Source organism: Henckelia pumila, chromosome 4, assembly GCF_033568475.1.
Source record: "Henckelia pumila isolate YLH828 chromosome 4, ASM3356847v2, whole genome shotgun sequence".
Taxonomy (NCBI): Eukaryota; Viridiplantae; Streptophyta; class Magnoliopsida; order Lamiales; family Gesneriaceae; genus Henckelia; species Henckelia pumila.
This window is the reverse complement of record NC_133123.1, coordinates 22,425,130-22,447,223: the sequence shown is the minus strand read 5'-3', so window position 1 is coordinate 22,447,223 and position 22,094 is coordinate 22,425,130. Positions and strand designations below refer to the sequence as shown.

Genomic DNA, 22,094 nt, shown 5'->3' with positions numbered 1-22,094 from the left:
AACAATATCAAAAATATAATTTTGACATAATGCTTGCCATCTTAATAACCTAGCTTTCTCAGGTTTAGATTCAATCTTATTCTTTAGGAAAACTTTTACCTGGGTGTTATCAACCTTCAGAGTGAATTTTTTAGCAAGTAAAAATAATGGCCATTTTTCAAAAGCCCTTTTAACCGCATAAAATTCCTTCTCGTTGATATGCCATCTAATGGCCTCAGATTCTGAAAAAAGACCGCTACAGTATCTGCATGGTATTTCCCCATCTGGAGTGATTTTGGTAAGGACTGCCGCCCACCAATCGTCGCTGGCATCCGTAAATAATACCAGATCATCTTCATCTACGGGTATAGCCATTTTTGGGAGATTCTTACATATCTCTTTTAATTGGTTTACCCCTTTAGTATGGTCATCGGTCCATATAAACCTAGCATCCTTTTTTAACAAAGGACTGAACACCTTTCTGTACATTACTAGATTGTTAATGAACATCCCTACAAAATTAACTACTCCAAGAAAACTCTGGAATTGTTTTACATCTTTGAGTTTATCTGGAAAATTCTTTACCTTTTCCACAATATGGGGTTGTAGAATTATTCCAGTTTCATCAATCTTAGTACCGAGGAATTCAATTTTCCTTGTTGCTATGACTGCTTTCTTTTCAGATAACACCAGTCCTTTTTGTTTACAAATTTTAGAGAAAATCTCTAAGTGTTTAACGTGTTCGTCTATATTTTTTGATGCTATAAGAATATCATCAATATAAACAAACATAAAGTTGAAATAATCTTTAAAAAGGTTATCCATCTTTCTTTAAAATATCTGGGGTGCATTAGCCAATCCCATAGGCATAACTTTCCAAATATAGTGTCCTTGTGGAGTAGAGAAGGCTGTGAATTTCTTACTGCCTTCTTCCATTCTTATCTGGTAGAATCCAGACTTACAATCAAATTTTGAGAACACTCTAGCATTTCGTACACAGCTAATTAGATGTTCTCTACTAGGTATGAAGTACCCGTCAAACTCCAGGATTTTATTAATACCTTGGTAGTTAATAACTAACCTGGGTTTCCCTCTTTTTATTTCACCATGATTTCTGACCAGAAAACCTGGGCTACTATATGGTGAAACTCCTTCTTTGATTAGACCAAGGTCCAAATGTTCCTTGATAATCATTCTCATATCCCTTTGATCTGTTATGTTCATCGGGATAGGCTTATATCTGACGAATTCATACTCTTTGTCTTCCTTTAGAGTAAGACTGGCTTTGAGTTGATTTCTATCCCACCATGCCAAAGGATGCTCATTATAACTTTCTTTGAGCCTGTTTTTGACATCTTCAAGGGATACCTTATTTTCTAACTCTATATCTCTATGATTTAGAGTTACCTTGAGAAGCTTCATATCCTCTGTTTGGAGTTCTTGTTCTGTTGTTATTTTCAACATGGTTTCTCCAAACCTTCTTGGATCTTTCATTTTTGGGTGAAAAAGTTGTCCCTTATCATCACGCTGGCTACGAAATATTATCGGCAATTGTCGATAAAAAGCAACTTTGAGTCTTTGAACGATAATTTTATGATCAAAAATTGTAGTGAACATAAGTCTTCTTGACTCATTGTCTTGTGTGTACTTCTTAAACATTTGTAAGAAGTTATTTCCTAATAGGATATCAGCTCCTGTATCATGGAAATAGATTGGTGGTGTCTTTACCTTGTACCAAGGTGTCTGACCTGCTCCTCCTATAAGGATCTCTGCTTGTTTTATTCCTTTGCAAAGAATTGAAATTCTTCGAGAGAAATCTCGTCCAGCAATTTTTGGCAAATCTTCTTCACATTTTTCAAGGAAGACTCCTCTTTTTGCTGTACAAATTCCTGCTTCGAATTAATATAAGCTGCAAAGTATTCAGCCTTATATTGTTCATACAACATCCCTATCAGAATGTATATGGAGAAAGGATTTGTTGTCATTTTTTAAAGGGATTACTAAATGGCCCTGCCATTTTTAACAGACTGTGTTGTAACTCAGTAATCCGATTAAGACTATTCACCTTTAGTCTTCCTAAGGCTTCAGAAGGTAGAGTATGGTTACTCCTTTCTACCTCTTCAATGCGCTCTAGTAAATCATGTTCATGACTTACTAATTTTAACAGCTGCTTCTTCCTCTGTTTGTAAACAGAGTTCTCGAATCTGATTAAGGGATTGTCCCTTATCCAATTCTCTTGGTTTTCCATTTCGTAGAATTCTTATTGAATTCTCCAAGTCTTTTCTTTTGCCATGAACTCTATTCCTTTTTCAAGGCGTTTTCATGGTTTATGGTCCTCCAGAAACTCTAGGCCAAGAATGAGTTGATCCACTTCTTTTCCTGGAATTCCACATATTTGAACTTCCAATTCTCCAATATTTATCAATCCTTGGTAAGTTCCTTTTTCATGTTGTTCCAAATAGTAAATCGAGTTACAAGGGAACTGGTTTCGATGACTTGTAATATCGAATACTATTTTCACTTCTTTCCATCCTTCTGGAGATCTAAGTTTTCCTATTATAGAAAACTCTTTTTCTTCTGGTGGAATTTCTTGAATAGGAGATTTGTCCCATCTCCTACTTGTCATTCGGTTTCCTTGAAAAGATAGCCTTCGAGGTTCTATTTTAAGGTCTCTGTATAGAACCGGTCTGTCTTGGATTTGAATATCTGTTTCCTGAATTAAAGGAAACTCGATTCTTTCTGGGTATATTGCATGAGCAACTTTCCCAAAGATCTCTGGAATTTCAATGAACTCATTTCTAATAAATAATTCAGAATGATGAGTATTAGAAAGAGCATATGAAATTTGATATGTAATAGAATATGGTCTATTACCTTCCTTCATTAGTCTCTTTTCCTTGAAGTTTTGATGCAATGTCAAGGCTCGACTAAAGTCCCTGTCAAATAAATTGTAGGCTATTCTTGGATAGATAACTCCTACAATTTTTTCTGCACAAAGATTTCCTGAGATAGTACCCAGGACAGCATCTTGAATATTCCCCATTCTTTTATCGCATACTACGATATCTATGGGTGAATCTATTCCTTCTTTAAAAGTTGCCTTGATCATTATTTGGATTGCTCCAATATGAATCCAAGACATCGTCCTTGCTACCTCACCTTTCAACTTTTGCAATTCCTCTCTTATTTCTTCAAAAGGAATTAACTGCATCTCTATTTGATTACTTGTTAACTCCATGGGGATTGCCATTTCCCTTCTGGATACTTTGTAAATCAAATTATGTCTTCTTTGTCTAAGCCCTAGGTTGCCTAAGACTCTTTCTACTTGTCCTGCCGAAAATCTCTGGTACTTTTGTAACGTTGGATTTTCTCTCATAATCCTTTGGACCATATTATGAGATATCGTGGTTTGGCTAAAGAATCCAGCCAAACTTTCATGTGTTTCATGCCAAAACACTTCTTCTTTATTCTGATTCTGATTCTGATTCTGATTCATCCTCAGAATCTTCTTGACTAAACAATATCTCTTCTTCGTATATGCTTTCATCTGAGGGGATATCCTCAAATTGATATACTTGGACTAGATCTTGAAAGAAGACTGCATCATCCATATCTGGTGTTGCTTCAAAGAGTTTAACTCCTTTTTTCTCGTTAATAGGACAATTTGTAGATATATGTCCTCTTGCTCCACATGTACAGCAGTTGCAATCCTTGAAACTTTCACTTGCTCTTGTATGAGTTCTTCTGAAAGTTCTTCTTGATGGTGTTCTTCCCCTGCTTTGTGATGAGCTTGTTACTGGGGATGTTCTTGTAGGTCCACTTCTTCTTCCTGACCTATAAGATCTGGCCTTTTGTTTGGACCAAAATGTTCTTGATTTCCAAGAACTTCTCATTCTTTTATTGTAGGGATTACTTCTGAATTTCTTCCTTTTAAATCCCTGTGATCTGTTTCCAATGATCGTTGGAAGATCATTATCTTTACAACATAAAGGTGTACGTTTATTTATACCCCTTATTTTCTTGTAGTTCTTCTGTAATGCTGCCATATGGCACCATTCTTCCAATTTTCCTTTCAAAAAGACGCGCGTCTTGCCAAAGTGTCAAGATGACCTGGAACGTATTCTTTAATCAGTATTTCTCTCCAGGGACTTGGCATTTTTGCGAAAAATAGCTGAATAGCTATATTTTCCTCAACTCCTGAATTCCATCTGTATTTAGTGAATAACATAATGTATTCATCAACTAAACAGATATCATGTAACTCGAGGCTATACAGAGCTTGAGTATATCTTCTCTTTTTCTCTGTATCTTGATTGTTGAAATAGTCTACCCCTATGAATTGTGCTTTAAATAGGGTGGCCATTCTTTCTCCAATTTTGCTGAGGGATTCTCCTGCTAAGATTGATTCCTTCGTATCTGGCATAGTCATCTCCCAAGCAATCTTGACAGATCCCATTAGACTCATTTCTAGAAGTTTAATGAATTCTTCTTTATTGAGATCTAATGTCCCTGCTGCAATTCTCATAGCTGACGTCCAATCAACTATAAGATCTTCTCTATTTTTGAAGTCCAAAACATCAAGGTTTAACATAACCCCGTAAGGATGTATTGGATCTAAAACAGTTTTTCCGTAAGGAGTTTGATGGAGTGTGATTTTACTCCTTCTTGATCTGGTTCCTGCTGGATGTGAATTTTCTTCAACCTGAAACTCACTATGTGGTTCTTCTGTTTTAACCGCATATCTTAGGGGATTCCCTATGGGTTTTTCACCCTCACGAGAGTTCATTTTTAGATCTACTACTTTGAGATTCGCAAAAGAATCCGCGAGATCTTGTAGATCCTCGAGATTTAATCTCTCTAAAGTAGTCATCAGATAGTGTTTTTCTCTGATACTGCTTTTATAAGATTAATCATCCTTTCATCATCAGTTAAAGGTTTTTGAACCATTTTGGTTTTACCTTTTTGATGTAACAACGGTTCGGTACCAAACGAGAGTGGTAACCTTTCTCCTGTATTTCCTTTTCTAGAACCTGAAGTTTGTTCTAGATTTGTGATTTTAGTTTGAAGATCCTTTAGGGTTACAAGAATTTTTTCTTGTTTCTTAAGGATTCCTTCAATCTGCCGAGGTATTTCATACAGCTGATTGCTGTAATATTGTACCGTCTTTTGAATTTCTCTAAGATCTCCGGAGAGTTTAGAGGAATCTGGGGTAATTTCTAAAAATTGAGAGTTAGAAATCATCTTTCTGTCGTAAGTAATCTATTGTGAACAGATTAACTTGTTTATAGGATTTCATATAAATAAAATCCTCTTGATTCAAACCTTCGTTTGAAGTCATCTTTTGTAAAAATATTCTCCTCAACAAAGAAAAGTATGAGTTAACGAATAATATTAAGTCTGAATATTTAACCTAAAGCTCTGATACCATTTTTTGCACATAATTCTTTGTTCCAAAATAAGCATTAAAACATGATATATATAAGCACATGGATCTTTAGATATAAGTATAAAACCTTCAGATCTAAGCACAAAACAACCCTTATTGAGTACAAGAATTAAATATTAAAATAATCAAGTTTTGTGGTCCTTAGGGAGTGCAAAGAAAGAATCTTTAAGGGAGGAAGTTGGGAGAAAGAAAAGTTTGGGTTTGGGGATTTATTCATAATTGACTCTATAATTAAACGTTAATCGACACCAATCGCGCGACGTATCCTTTTAGCCATGGTAATATCGGTCGTACAAGTAAAACAGAGGGAGAGTAAAAAATGCAGCTACTGAATAATAATATATAAACTGACAAATTTTATTATTAACACACACATATAAATAAACAAAGATATGAAGCTACTGAATAATATAAAAACTTACAAATCTTATTTATTTAATATATAAAAATAAATATATACTTTAGAGAAACCGATGTAGGCCGAGGGTACGCACGTAATATTCAATTTCTTTTCTTATACGTCGCAACCGTTGTCGCTGTCGTCACCATCCCGTTCTTTCATCTTCTTTTTTCTCGTCATATAATTATCAAACCAAGAAACTATAGTAGTAAGTAGTGCAAGTCCCACCACAATGGCTATGAGGATCGCAATAGTAATTGGGACCTCCATTATTCTATACTTTAGTTGTAATTCCAGCTCGGTCGATATGATGATAATATTGTTTGAATTTAGAAGAGATCATGGATTTGTGCATTTTATAGAGACACAAAATATACATGGGCGTGCGTGCATTCTAATTAATTTATTATCATAAAGGAAGAATATTTAGCTAATCATTATTTGTTAATTTCCTTTTTGTATCTTGATTATAAATTAGATAGGCGCATTAAATTAATGTCATGCTTGTAATATTCACTTGATTTCAGGAATAATCCATCTAATCAGGGGCAGATTTACGTGAGGACTCGATCCCCCAAAAATTTTAAACATTTAATTATATATGAATTTTTTTGTTAAATAATTTAATTATATATTCTTGTAAGCTACTTGCATAATTATTTTGGCCTTTAGCTTGGATGGTTAAACATGGATTTTTTTTTTATTTAGGAAATGAAGAGACACATGGTTCGATTCTATTTCTCGCCCATCATTTTAATTTTTTTATATATATAATTTATTTGTCTCGTGTTGTGCTTATACATGGATAATTGGCACCTACATTTTCAATATTTTTTGATTGGGTCAATTTTAATGATTGTGCCAATTTTAATGTCTATTATTGAGTTTTTATTAAATTGAATTAAAAAAAAAATTCATGTATTCACTATTCACATTTAGCGTGGGTATCTCACATAAAACTAAAATTTCACTTTCAAAATTTTATTTTAACTCAATTTTTTGTATTGAAAAAGGCCTAAAAAATTAATTTAAAAAAATAATTAACTTTAAATTAAATTTTAAAAATTAACAAAGTATAAAATGACATGAAAAATTAGGATTTTTACTAAGTTAATATTTGATTTCGAACAAAATTAATCTCTAACAAAAATTTTCTCAAAATATTTTTTCTCTATATATATCTCATACTCAAACGAAATTTTAAAAATATAATGCATAGACCAAATCTAAATAACAAAACTAACAGTCTTCACTGAAAATTGGTAACTTCGATACCATCGGTATTGCACATTGCCATCACTTAATATACGACATCCTGGATCCACCCTTATCCATCTTCTTGTATTGAAAATTGAAATGACAAGGGGTTTGGTTTTTTTTATTAAAAATCCTTTCGTATAGCATAAAAAATATAATTAATCCTCCAAATAATTTACTTTAACTTGAAAGCTAAATCCACTATACAACGAGAAATAAATCATATTTAAAAAATAAATCAGATAATATAATTTATATTAAGTTTTTTTTTAGTAAAGTTAGGTTTTAACGGATTTCTATTATATAATATATATATATATATATATATATATATATATATATATGTATGTATATATTTTTTAAAAAAAATCAAAAAATCTTTAATTCTTCTTCTGCAACCACATGCCATAACAAATTAATCCCACGCAAAGTTCTTTGGTAAATTCTTTTATTCTTGGTAGAACTGGTATAAGTTCGTGGTACACTAAAAATAAATAAGTAGAACCAAAGAACAACATATGAGAGTTATGGAAAAAGCAAAAATTAGGATGTCCGCTTGGTACGCAGGGATAAAATATTCATTGATTGCTCATTTTTATTTTATTTAATGTTTGTCTCAAATTTTACAAAGTATATATTTGTGTCATGCATTATTATCTTTTTGCAAGTATAATGATTTATAATCTTAATATTATATATCATTCATCATCTCATCCACGAGTCAAACAATGTTACGTTGTTTTGTTTTTGGTTTAGTCCTACAACTTGTTAAAATTTGGTTTTCATCCAATAACTTGATTTTTTTTTTTTTGTTTTGGCTCTTTTTTTTTTTTGAAATCATTAAATTTATTGAATATTTACTTGTTTGACATCGATGCTTTCTTACGTGGCTAGTTTGACGAGAATAAATTAATTGTATACATTAAATTTTACCAAAGTAAAATAAAATAACAACATACTTTTTTCTTCCCATTTTGAAAATATTTGGGGTTTGTTTTAATTTATTTTCCCCAATCTTTTTGTTTAAATGCATTTTAATATTTGTAATATTGGTTCTATTCTTGCCACATTATCCAAGTAGAAGATTATTGTTGTCTAATAAACAATATTCGAAAGATTTGTGGCTTCTACCAAAAAAGGAGGATTTAAAAAATAAAAATAAATAACGAGTAAATAATAATTTGTATATAAACTGCTGATAAATTGACAAATTGGTATATGAAATATTCTAAATAGCTCAACTAATACATAATTAAGTTAAAAAAATAAAATTTACTCTTAACTTAAATTGATTTTTAGTCCAATTACTCTTTCTACATTCAAATACGTACACATTTATATCTAAAATTTGACAGATATTTTTTTATTATACACATTTAAAATCTTTATCTTTAAATTTTAAAGTATATTTTATATTATATATTATATAATATAACAGTTTTTTGATTCGATCATCGGATTCATAGGAATTTCTATGCCGCCCTCCGGGGTAGTGCCCGGAGGGCAATCCAACGGCCCAAGGCCGTGACACATCACCATGATGTGATGTGCAAAATGGCCCGGGGCCATTGAATTTGGCAGACCGGGTAGTACCGGTCTACCAACATAGAATTCCCCCCGGATTCAACAACGTTTTTTTTAGGGGATTCAACAACGTTTTTAAAATAGTGACCCACTTTTTTTAAAGTAACTTGGTTCATACGCTATCCAATTATGAAAATATTCAATAAAAAATATATTTTTCTATCTCTACATTATAATATATGATTATATGTTAATAAAATGACAATTTAAATACAAAAATCATATATACAACAAAAAAATTATTTTAAAATGTTGATGACAGCATAATTAATAAGTATCTACCAGAGGTGCTGTTTTCGGACGGTCAAAAAACATCTGTAATAAGTGGCGGACCTACATGGTCTTGAAAGGGTGCGATCCCCCTGAAATTTTAAAAAATTTAGTATATATATATCTAAAATATTAATATAATTTTATATTGATTAAAGTCTTTGATAAATAAGATAAGAATAAATTTATTTTGGGATATAATAAATTTGACATTATGCTTTTTGTTGTCCCATATCTTTTTAAAGATCGAAAACGAAAAGTCTTTTTGACTTGAATATGATAAGAAAAATTTATTTTAATTATCCATCTGATTTTATCAAGTTAAAGATATTTTAGTACCAACTTGATAACTTTATTTTTTTACATTTGAAAATAACAATTAGTTCTCTGAAGTTGTTGAGATTAGCGAACTTGCTAAAAAAATGGTTCAATAAAAAAATCAATTATATCATTTGGTACACAGATTTACTTTTAAATTTAGCATTATTATTATTGTTGCAACTCTAAAGATAGTGTTATCAGCAATGAAAATCATAAAAACATCACTTCGTAATAGGTTGGGAGATGATATGTTGTTAAATGATTGTTTGATACCATATATTGAGTTATGTGTGTTTGAGACAGTTGATAATATATATATTATTCATCATTTTTTTTATTGAGTATTATTCATTATTTTCAGATTATAAAATCTTGGTAAGTGTTATTGTAAAAACATATGAAGTTAATTATATATGACATTTGTTATATATTTTGCGTTGTATTAATTTTTTAAATTTGTTGAGTTCGCCCCTCCTGGTTAAAAATCCTGGGTACGCCACTGTTTGTAATCGTCATTATAGTTTTAAGAATCTTGTACTTATCTGTTGATATGGGAAAATTAGCATTTTGATGTTGCAAGTTGGCCTGTTTTTTGTTTTGATTTTGTATTTTGTCATGTTTTAGAAAAAATACAATAACTTGGATATTTTTTTGGTTTTGGTCCTGTATGTTGTCATATTTTAGAAAATGTACAATAACTTCGATATATTTTTTTTGTTTGGTTTTGTATGTTGCAATGTTTTGGAAAAGATACAATAACTTGGAAATTTTTTTTGTTTTGGTCATGTATATTGTCATGACTTGATAGAGTTATCATGTTTTGCTTAGTTAACATAATATTTTGTCTACATGACACTTATTGATTATTATATGGCTTAAATTAGATTTCACATAAGCAGAATTAACTTAAAAAAACAAAAAATAAAATAAAAACCTAAAATATATATTAAAAAAAATACGTGAATCATTTATCTAAAAAAAAATTTCACACAAACAAAAACCTAATTGAAGCGGTCGAATACAAATCGTATTCTACCACTCTTAAATAATCAAATCCAATAAACTTTGGTTAGATTTTTTGTTTTAATAAGTTACCTTCGAGGTAAATGGCGGGCAGTGTATCCATATGCAAGTCATGTGATAGAAAATTTAGCCATTTAAATCTCTTTTGTTGAGATAAAGGGACCGACCCTTTAATTAAATTTTTGTTTTTGTGAAATTTTGTTTGAGTTAAATGATTCACGTATTTTTTTTTATATTTTAATTTTTTATAGTTAATTTTGCTCATATTGAACCCAAATTATACCACATGAAATTTAATAGGTGTCAAGTTGGCGAAATCTTGTCAACTAAGCAAAATCCGACAGCTCTCACTCGAGAGTTTTGGTAACATAGGATGAAATAAAAAAAAAATTAAAGTTATTGTATCTTTTCCAAAACATGAAAACATACAGGATCAAAACCAAAAAAATATCCAATTTATTGACTTTTTCCAAAATATAACAATATACAGAACCAAAATAAAAAAACATATCTAAATTATTGTATCTTTTCCAAAACATGACAATAAATAAGACCAAAATAAAAAAACAAGCCAACATACATGACCAAATTGCTAATTTTCCCGTTGAGAATTTAAAAAGAAGTTCAAAGTGAAAATTTTTAATCATGAAAAAACAAATCTCTTAGTAAAAATTAGGGGGAAAAAACCCCGGCTGCACAATCAATACCACTGCATTTGAAAAATCTTACTCATTGTCATGTATTTGTATTATTCCGATGATTAAAAAAATAAAAATTATGCACTTAATTTAAGTTTTTTGGTAAGTTTTGTAGTTTCAAGACACCTACTTTAATTTATACTAGCATAATCGCACACGCATTGCGTGTGTATAAAATCATGCAATATATTTAATATTGTATGTTATATATAAATATTATTTTTTAAATAATATTTAAATTTATTTTTTAACATTTATAAAATAATATAAAAATAAATTAAATTTTTTTTTATCAATTTATCTTATCTACAATGTTTAGTTGAGAAAAATATGGAAATTTGAAATATAAAAAAAAACAAATAAAAATAAAATTATAATATTTATATTACATAAGGGCAATTTCGGCAATTTAAAAGATGGTGTCTAAGGGAGAGATTCTTTATATATAAGGAGAGATACGGGTAAAAAAATATATTTATTGTATTATATTTTTATTAATATATCAAAATATATTTCACCAGTGTTTATAATTTAATATACATGAAATATATAATTGTTTATGTGAGAAAAAACGTATTTGTAAATATGTTATATTTGAGATTACAATTATTAATTGATATATATTTTTATTGATTAATAATCATTGTTTAATCCAAAGAATATGATACGTATTTATCATAAAATAATTTTTTAATTAATATATATTTTTAAAAATAATTTATCAGTTAAAATGATCTCGAAAAAATGTGTAAAATTTAATAAAAGTAATTGGACTTAAAAGCAATTTAAATTAACGGTAAAATCGACTTTTTAGCTAAATCATATGCTGATTGAAATATTTACAATAGTTCGTACATCAATTAGTTAGTTCGATCCTACCCCATGGGCATTACCCCATGGGGTAGGTGGAACTTTTTCATTGGTTTAAATTATAAAGGTCCCACATCAATCATGTGGGCCCCGCATAATTTGACCAATCATGTGTTTCCACCTATCACATGGGGTAAAACCCATGGGGTAGGATGAAATTTTCCCAATTAGTTATTAGTAGTTCGTGAACCAACATGTTTTTCACTCAGAAATCTTAGTTACTGGCTGAAAAATGACTGTAGTCTGAATATGAACCTAAAATTACAATTTTTCCTCCGGAAAATAAATATAATAGATATACCTTCTTTGACGCTTATTGCTTGAGTAAAGCTGTCTGCTACTGCTTTAAGTTCATAGATCCCAAGAAATATAAGGTAAAAAAAACAGAATTTGGTATTACAAATCTTCATGGAGTAGAGGAGTAGAACTATACTGAAAGGTAACTACAGAGTTGAGATTGATTATTAGAATTCAATGTTTCTCGACATTCAAATTAACGTTGTTTTTACTGTTTGGCATCGTTAAGGTATCAGATCAAATAAGAGAACCAACTCAACGCATACATTTGCTTTTCTGTCAAATTCATGTTCAGATTCATTGCACAGCATTAACACTCTGGAAACGTACATGATGGACAATTTTCAACATGCATAAACGTCCAAATTTATGAAAAATCTACCAATATGCTAACTTCAAGTCACTATACTCAGAAATACATGCGAGCGTACATGTACGTGTATACATACACATACTATTACATCCATAAACCAATGCGTTACTCCAACTATAAATCGAGGTATGCTGCAGAAAGGTGGATACAAGAAAACAGATTACCAAATCAGTATCCATCAAATAACGATCATGTAGCACATAATCATTAGAATGGAAAATTCACGCCAAACCAAAAAAATCAATAATTTAAACCATTGTAAAAAAAATAAAAAATAAAAACTAGTTCTGTTTATTACTTAGGTCAGCGGGAAATATCACAGGAACAATGATGGTAAGTACTTACAACGAAGTTCAAAATAATTCCTCAACATTTGTTCAGTTACCTTAGATTATGGTAGACGTGGAGATCTCCCATGCGGTTACCATGGGTTCAGCAAAGTCTTGGTTGCATGATCATATACATGAAGTATTGAACTTTGTTTCATCTCGTGAAGAATTAAGGATATCCATGGACAAAAAACTTTATGCTGCTTGTGGTTCATCAACCGAATCCTGGAGGCACATCAGGATCTTCATCACTGGCATCTACTGATTTGTTATGCTCAAGGGAAGACGAATATCCTGGAGGACCATCAAGATCAAAATTGTTTGGCTCTTTCAAATCCTCCGAGTGCAAATTTTTGTCCCTAACTTCCTTCATGCGTCTCCTCTTACGAGAAGAGGGGTGCAAACCAATTTTGTTTTGTTGATCGATGTTGTTCATCTCATTACTTCGGTGAAGATCATTCAAACTAAATCCTGGCGGTTCATTTGGTTCTCTATCCAACGGAGAGCCATCAATCTCACCAGCAGAACTTTTTGAATCCAGAGTATTCTTAATATCGCTCCGGATCGGACGATAATTCATGCTGGAAGATGGTTGGCCATTGTCATCTCTTTGCGGGTTTAACATTTTCTCGTATACTGACTGTACAGTTTCTGTTATTTCAGTTTGCATGCCATCCGCAGATCTAATTATATTCCAGAGGCCATCAGAAACTTGGCTCATGAGTTTGTCCCTAGAGCAAAGAGAACATTCCATGAAACTTTTCAATACAAGAACTCGGTACTAGCTCAAGACTTTAAAAACCAAAAACCAAATCAACATTTATTGCATCATATCCACCAACATTAACTTCACAAATTTCGCCATCTGATCAAGTGCAACAATCATACCCGATTTCTCTATGTACCGCGTCGGAGAGCTGCCGAGGTTTCATATTTTCCGCACCTTGACTGTTGAGCGCCGCGGACTGCCTCACAAGGGATATGATGTTTCCTCGCAACTCCTCCTAAAGTGTCATTCAACAACAAGGCGTGAACTATAGTAAATTTAAAGGCAAAGAAAAAAAAAAAAAAGTACCAAAATTCAATCTGAACTACAGAGAACTTTCTAGTTAATTAACCCCAAAAATTGTCAGCATTAGAGTATGGAAGGGTCGCCTGTAATCAATGTGAACTAGTGTGGTGCAGCATTATCAAATGTTGATTTTCAGAATATCGAGACATATCGAAAAGAAAAAAATTAAATTTTCAGAAACACAATTTAGTTCACGGGCGAGGTCTCTGGTTCAATTCGGAATCTTAGGCTCCTATATAGAAACCAATTTAAAACCAAAAACCCTAATCAAACATGCTCAACCTAATTATTAGCATCTCGTAATGATATAAGCATACACACTCACATTTTCCTTGAATTTACGGATGATCTTGACACGAAGCCGATCGAAATCCCCGTCGTCCTTCAGCTTCGAAATCACTTCTTCAGCTCTTATACCGCCGCCGCCGGTCTGCATTGCTGTTCGATTGATGACGTTTGTTATGCCGTTCAAGTTATCACGATTGGTCGGGATCATGGGACGATTCGGGTTTTCGATTGGGCTTTTGTTTTGGTCTGGTGTAGATACAAATGGGTTTAACTTTGGGCTTCTTTTTTAGAAAATGGATTTGGTTTTCTTTATGGATTGATTATGTAATGCATAAAGCTTGTTAGTTTATTTTATACCCTAAATTAATTATTATTTTTCACAAACAACTATTTAATAATTTCATCTCCGAAGATATGCTAAAATAAAAAAGTTGTCTTATTTTATTTTCGGATGATATATCTCAAATCTCATGAATGCAGGGAAAAAAAAAACATCTTCCAACGCATCGGATCGATGTTTGCTTAATCGGAAAAGATGGAGTGATACTTAATCCTTTAATTTTTTTTTATTTATATATAATGTTGGTTTTCTTCTCGGAATTGATCTTATAACATGCAAATTATATGAGTGAGAGTGTGAGAGTGCATGAAAAAGCAATATAATTATTACCTTATTAGGAAAACAATATTATATATAAATCAAGCAATGCTACTGTTATACTTGAAGATAATAATGTAGATTTTTATCATATAATAATAATAAAGTCACAATATCACATTCTTCTGCTGTTTTTCTAAGAAAAATATATCAACCTAGCTAGCTAGTACAATTTAAATAAACAATCTATTCATGTCATGTCCTAATATATCAAATTCATTAATAATAAATAATCAAATCAAATCAAATCATACAAAATAATAATAATAATAATAATAATAATAATAATAATAATAATAATAATAATAATAATAATAATAATAATAATAATAATAATAATAATAATAATAATAATAATAATAATAATAATAATAAGAAATAGTGCTGAAAAAACATGATCAGAATTCAGGCAACAACAGAAATAATCAAATCCAAGTTTGCAAAACCCACAACCACGCATGCATGCATGCATCAATAATCTGAAACAAATTAAAATAGCACAAACATTGTATCAATATTGCATGAAATTAAGGTAGATAGATTCATGATTTCCCTCACTGATCGGGGCTGGGAGGCGGCGGCATGTTGAGATCAGGCAGAGTGTAGTGCTCTTCCTCCTGCTCCGCCCCACCTTGTGCATGCATTTCCATGTCTCCTCCGCCTTCTGCTGCTGCCACCCCTCCTTCTTCTCCTTGAGCAGCAGCCTCCAATATTACTTGTGGACGATTAAGGCCTGGAACATCAGCAAACTCTTCATCCGCGTTGAACGCCGGCGGCGGATGCACCCCCTTCCAGCCGCGGTTGGGGTGGGAGCGCATATGTCCGAAGAGAGCTTTCTCCGACATGAATTCCCTTCCGCAAATGGGGCAAGGCAGCGGATACACACCTCCTCCTGATCCGCCCTGATCCGCAGCTTGCTGCTGCTTCCCGGAAGCATTAATTCCCTGATCTTCGCGACCCCTCTTCTTGCCGGGGCTTCCACCGATCCTCAAAGCGCCGCCACCTTCAAACGGCGCCTTCCCACTCGTCCCTCCAAACTTTCCGCCTTCAAACGGCCCATGCCCAGTACTCATCCCAACCGATCCGATGGGAGGGTGAGGGTGAGGGCCCAAGTATCCATACCCGTACCCAAAACCCAAGCCGGGGGGGCCAGGGTGAGGGTGAGGGTACCAATCTGGACGCGGAGGGGCACTGTTGTAAATGGTGAAGGACGGCAAACCTGGAATGCCTCGTCCAGCAGTAGTAGTGCTGCTGCTTGGGCCGGCGGGTCTAGGCGGAGGAGGCCTTGTGTATGGAGAAAAGGCAGACACACCAGGAACCCCCATGGCCGGCAAGGGCCTGATGGCTCGCGGAGGAGTAGAAGATACCCCCGCAAGGCGTAGTTGGCCAGGTCCCAGATTTGGTCCGCCGCTAATTCTACGCAACTGCGGCGGCGGGGGAGAGTGTCCCTGATGATGATCACCAGTACTGTTACTGCTGTTGCTGCTCTCGCTCTCCATGGAACCGAATTAATTCATGGAGGCCAGGCCAGGAGATCGATATATGTGATATATTCTTCAAGGGGTGCATGCTATTGCTGGCGATCATTCATGCACAAGCACAAGCGACCTTTCGGAAACATACACCGGTTAGTGGTTTTAATTTGGACTTAATTGGCGGGAATTTATAATATACGTACACTTGTTTCATACAACAACATAAATATTATTATATATATATATATATATATATATATATATATATATTTCAACATTTTTAATAATTAATTAATTTGATGTCGTGTGCATAATTTCACATACATGTCATGTACGTAATGTATTTTCAAAAATTATAATTTTATTAATTCAATTTCATGGAAAAAATGTTTTTAGTGAATGACTAGCGCCTAAAACCAGTGCATGCATGGTATTAGAGAAGCATGCACGGACTAAGCACAATTAATCGATTTATAAGTTTGAAAACATTCCTTCGAAACAAATTAAATATAGTGTGACAAATTTGATCAACCTAGCTAGCTAAGGGTTGATCGCATTCAACAAGAAAAATTAACAAAAAATTTTACTGAATATTTCGATTATTTATCCAACATTTTTTCAAACGAATCCGATATTGCAGTACGATGTATGAAAGTTATATGGTATCGATATCATGTTTTTCGATATCAAATATTTCGGTACGGTATACGATATTATTTGGAAAACCAGGTATACCGCACCGAACCAGCCCTACTCCTATGAACATATTTCTAAAAGAAACAAATTGAATGCATTATAATATGTCATTTTATATTTTCTTTCAATTATCTTGAAGATTAGATTTGAAATATATGTTATTTAATTTTTTATAAGACCGTCGTAGGTACTTTATCGATGCTAATGGTCCGAAGCACTCCTTAGTCCTTACATGCATGCTTGGTAGTTGGTACAATTTTGGTTTTGCTATTATTTTTAATCAATTTCTGTAATTATGTTATATAATAAAGATAGTTTTGTGATTGTAATAAAAATAGATCAGGTAATATGTAAATAAAAATATTCACAGCGGTATTATAATAAGGTCATATCGCAGACCAATTTATGCTTCAATTAATTGTAATATTAAGTAGTACCTTGGCGCACAATGCATGTTCAAAAAAGATAAAAATAAATTCAATAGATATTTATAAAATCATAAAACAATAAAATCGATGATGATTTTTGGTGGTATCTTTCTCTTTTGAATGAAATTTTCGATCATGGAAATAAAAAAAAATATGTAATGATTTTCACAAAAATATGAAATTAAGTGTTAAAAAAACATATATATTAAAGACAATTTTGAAATATTAAAAAAATTTCCATCAAAAGGTAGTTATATATATAGAGGGTTTTTTCTTTATGAATAGTATAGTTATAATTGTAATATTAAACGAGAGGGTGATAGTTTAAAATTCGATGTCATGGTGTGATATTGGGTGCATAAAATATTCATAATTCTATATGATGTTTGATATATTTTTTAATATATTGAAGAAATATTTTACAATTATATAAAATATCTAATTTATATATTTAAATCTAAATTTATTATATATATATATCAATCTTATCGATGTTTCAGTAAAATATATCACTTAATTCATACATAAATTTATTATAAAACATCATAAAGTTAAAATAACTAAAGATTATAATTCATTACTGTAAAATAGTAGAAAAATTATCTCCGAATTTCTCATTAATACAACACATAGATTTATTTTACATAAAACCACTTATAATCTATTTATAACGAAAAAAATACTTTTTTCATAAAAACATTATATTTTTTAATGGGTCGGGTAAAATAAAGATTCGCCTTCACAAATTCGATTTGTGAGATCGTCGCATGAGAGTTTTTGTGCTTAATTTTTATATATAAGTATATGCATCATTTTGCCTCCATGCATATGTGTATATCTACATGCACAAAAACCTTATGAAACCATTAATTCAGGAGTTAATTTTATTAGACAGATATTTTATTTGATCCGATCCGATCCATGAGAAAGTTTATTTTTTATATGATCAGAAATATTAATGTTCACTCTATATGTATATCAAGTCGATCAGTCTCACAAAAAACTTACGCATATCTATATATATAACATGATGCAACATACATTTGTAACCTCCTCACGTTTGCGAAAATTTTCTATTTAAAGGGGAAACGAAATATTTCGGACCATCATGCAACCAGAATGCGAAAGAAATTGAGATAAATATTTGTTCATGGTCTCGGTACTACTTGAAAAGAATGCAACCTAAAGAAAAACGTGCATGCCTAATCCACCCATATCATATTCATGCACCTTTCAAATAGAACATAACACAAAATCTAAAAAATATATTGACATGTTGAGATTCTTTGTAACATTTTTGTGGAAAGCACAAAGATATGGGTAAGTGTGGGCCCACCTAATATCATCAGGGCCGTTCTTCTTTGAAGGTCGAAGAGTTCTCCGACTTAGACCCATTTTTTTTGGGACCCATAATATTGAAAAAAAAAATTATTATATAAAAGTGTAAATTGATCCAATATAAATTAATTATTCTTGGGCTTTTTTCATTCATATCTCAGAAAATTATTTTGCTTTGTCTACTGCCTAATATAAACCTTTTTTTATTATTTCTGGGCTTCTTGATAAATATTTTATTTATGAAGTTTATTATTCCTATGTCTCTTGATAATTTTTTTCAAATATAAATTATTTTTCTCGTGCCCAATATAAACAAAAAACTTTTTTATTCCCTAAATTTAAATTTATTATATATTAGTGTAATTGGACGAATATAAAAACATATTTTCTGACTCATAAGAGTTGTTCTGATATTAATGAGCACGATTCATTTTCGGAGTTGACATTCTTGAAGTTCTCATTACCAAGAGAAACACAATAGACAATGGATGTAGTGAATTACTTGAAAAAAAAATTTGATGGATATTTATCAAATATTCACATTGCTTATAAAATCTTGTTGATTATACTTTTTACAGTTGTAAGTGCAAAACAAAATTTCTCAAATTTAAAGCATTTCAAAACATTTTCTCAATAAACCATGTTATATGAAAAGATTGAATGCATTGGTTATGCTATTAATTGAGAAAATTTTTTTGAACAATTTGATCAATATTGTTAGCTCTAAACTGTTAGACGAGTTGTTTTATAGTAATCATTTTGTACAAAATATGAACGCACATTATGATTTAGAGGTCTCTTTTAAAAGTTAAACTCAGGCCCAAAAATTATTAAGATCGGCCTTGAATACCATCCTCATGACTTGAATGTCATCACCTCTTCCATCTTCTTCACCAGCATCAGACGATGATTATATTATGAGTCTAAAGACTCGATAAGTTCGCTAGATGCTCAACAAGTATATATATATATATATATATATATATATATATATATATATGAAAAATAAGTTTTTTAGTCTAGTAACTATATCTTCTTTTGGTTTTGGTAAATTAATTTTTTCGATATGTGGGTTTTGATACACTAACTTTGCATTTTCAGTGTTTTTGGTCCAACTGCATACGTGTCAGCTTCTGATTTGTGCACGTCATCATTTTGGACCAATCAGAAGTTGACACGTATGCAATTGGATCAAAAACACTGAAAATGCAAAGCTAGTGTACCAAAACCCATATCGAAAAAGTTAATGAACCAAAACTAAAACATGGACAAGTTAATAAACCAAAATACTTATTTTTCATATATATATTAATATTTATCTAGGAGGATTAAAATCTACCTGATTTAAAATTTAAAATTCTGAAATTATTTAATTTTTTGAATCGAGTATTCGAGCTAAACATATGGCTCCGCCGCTGCACAACCAACACACGCACATACATGCTGCACCATCTTAAAAAAATTTCACCTCATAAAAATTGCACTTTATTGATGCTCGAAATCCAACAAGAGTACAAGACATATCAAGGAGGAAATCATTTCACACACAATCCTTCAAAAATTACTTTCTACGATTTACGGAAGCATGACTTTTTCATATCCATATACGATCAATCAAAATAATTACGATGATACGATCAGACTTATAATTATTATAACAGATTAACAAAATTGAAATGAGACAAATATACAAAATTAATATTAAAAATTTCCCTTTATGAGCTATAAGACATTGATAATCCTAGCGTGAATGGCGAGAAGAATGTTTAATTTGAGCATTCAAATTTAAATTAGTGTTTATTGCATACATTATCCTTGTGAAATTACGAGATTATTAAAAACTTCCTATAATTGTTAACTCTCCGTGTTTTCAAATTTTATGCACAAATACCCTTAAAACATGTATGGACTATGGACAAGGGGTAAATGATCTAAATTTAAAAACACAGAGAGCTAATAGATCATTCTTTTTTCATATGGGTTTTTAGCAATTTCAAAATTTTACAAAGGTGGTATATACAATTAAGTATTAACCCTTTAAATTATCAAAGTTCTAAGCATATACATTGCGATGGTGAACAAGTTTCAAAAGACGAGAGATTAGATAACCTCCTTTTTACACTAGTTGATTGTTAAATACAATTTGTATTTTTTCTTTTTGTACGTACAGTACGTATAAAAAATATAATTTGTATTTTGCGTGGAGCATATCGAGCAACCAGCGATTGAACGAAATTGCTTAAAACCCAAAATTGACTAATTGTGTCGCAATATATAATGCCAAACTATTTAAATAAAAACACATGCAAATTATTATTTATGAACAAAATAGTAATTATATGAAATAAAATACAAACGGAAAAAAACATTTTTTGTTTAAAATAAAATGAGACTATTTTCCTTAGGCACTCATATTCTATAAGCAAATTAAGCTGAATTTACATTACCATGTGACATGTGCATGCTTTGATTTTTCCTGGATTATTAAAGTTTCTTCTTTATTTTTTCCACCTTAGAAATAAAATCAAATTTCATTCTTTTACCCTTTGATAACTATAATTTATCATGCTATATATATTTGTTTAACCAAATATAACTTAATTAATCAAAAAGCATAAAAGTTATATATCTTAAATGTTATGTTGATTTTTATATCCAATTTCCAATTCTCTATAAAAAGAGTTACTTATAAAAATATGAGAATGTTATATTTGTGTTGGGTTAAGAGTGCAATGTGAGAGTATTACTAGGATGGATGTTGTGAAAAATGCTCGCAAGCGTACGAGTATCAAGTTTTAATATAGTAAAAAATCAATTATCGTTCCCACAGAGAGTAAAATGAAAATATTCAGTTCTTGTAATTAAAATAGTCCTAATTTTATTTAAAAAATTAATAATTGAGATTTTTGCAGAAAAATAAAATAATCAAAGAGTTTTTGATAGCACGCACACAACTTTCAGATAAAACTCAATCAGAGGAAAAATGGTATAGAGGTATAGATTTCACATTGTTTCAACAACAATCATTCCTAAATAATTTATTTTCATGAATTTTCTTCAATTAATAACCAAGAACACTTAAGTGTATTATTCCCTCTCTTGAGTGTCGAATAAAATATATCAACCACAATTAAATTTCAATATCTCTATTAATAATCTACTTGTAGTGATCTATGTAAAACCAATGTTCTTTTCTAAGTTCCGTTAAAATAATATACTCTCTCAAGCTATATATATAAATAATTAACAGTGTATTTTCTATTGGTCCTATTCAAAATCTCCTCTCTCGAGT

The 22,094-nt window shown here is 31.2% G+C and overlaps 1 protein-coding gene across 2 annotated transcripts; it reads right to left on the bottom strand.

Annotated features, from left to right (window-relative positions):
• Positions 1 to 12,442: 12,442 nt before the first annotated feature.
• On the bottom strand, positions 12,443 to 14,435 carry LOC140866810 (uncharacterized). Of its 2 annotated transcripts, XR_012144978.1 has the most exons (4): positions 14,245 to 14,435; positions 13,736 to 13,851; positions 12,904 to 13,578; positions 12,443 to 12,649 (listed from the first exon to the last, which is right to left on the bottom strand). XR_012144978.1 is itself a non-coding variant. In XM_073271863.1 (3 exons), the coding sequence occupies exons 1-3, from the start codon at positions 14,413 to 14,415 to the stop codon at positions 13,062 to 13,064; spliced, it is 804 nt and encodes a 267-aa protein (XP_073127964.1). In that variant the 5' UTR covers positions 14,416 to 14,435; the 3' UTR covers positions 12,683 to 13,061. The 2 variants fall into 2 exon arrangements, 1 of the variants encoding a protein (XP_073127964.1); XM_073271863.1 differs by lacking the exon at positions 12,443 to 12,649 and having other exon boundaries at positions 12,683 to 13,578.
• Positions 14,436 to 22,094: the final 7,659 nt, after the last annotated feature.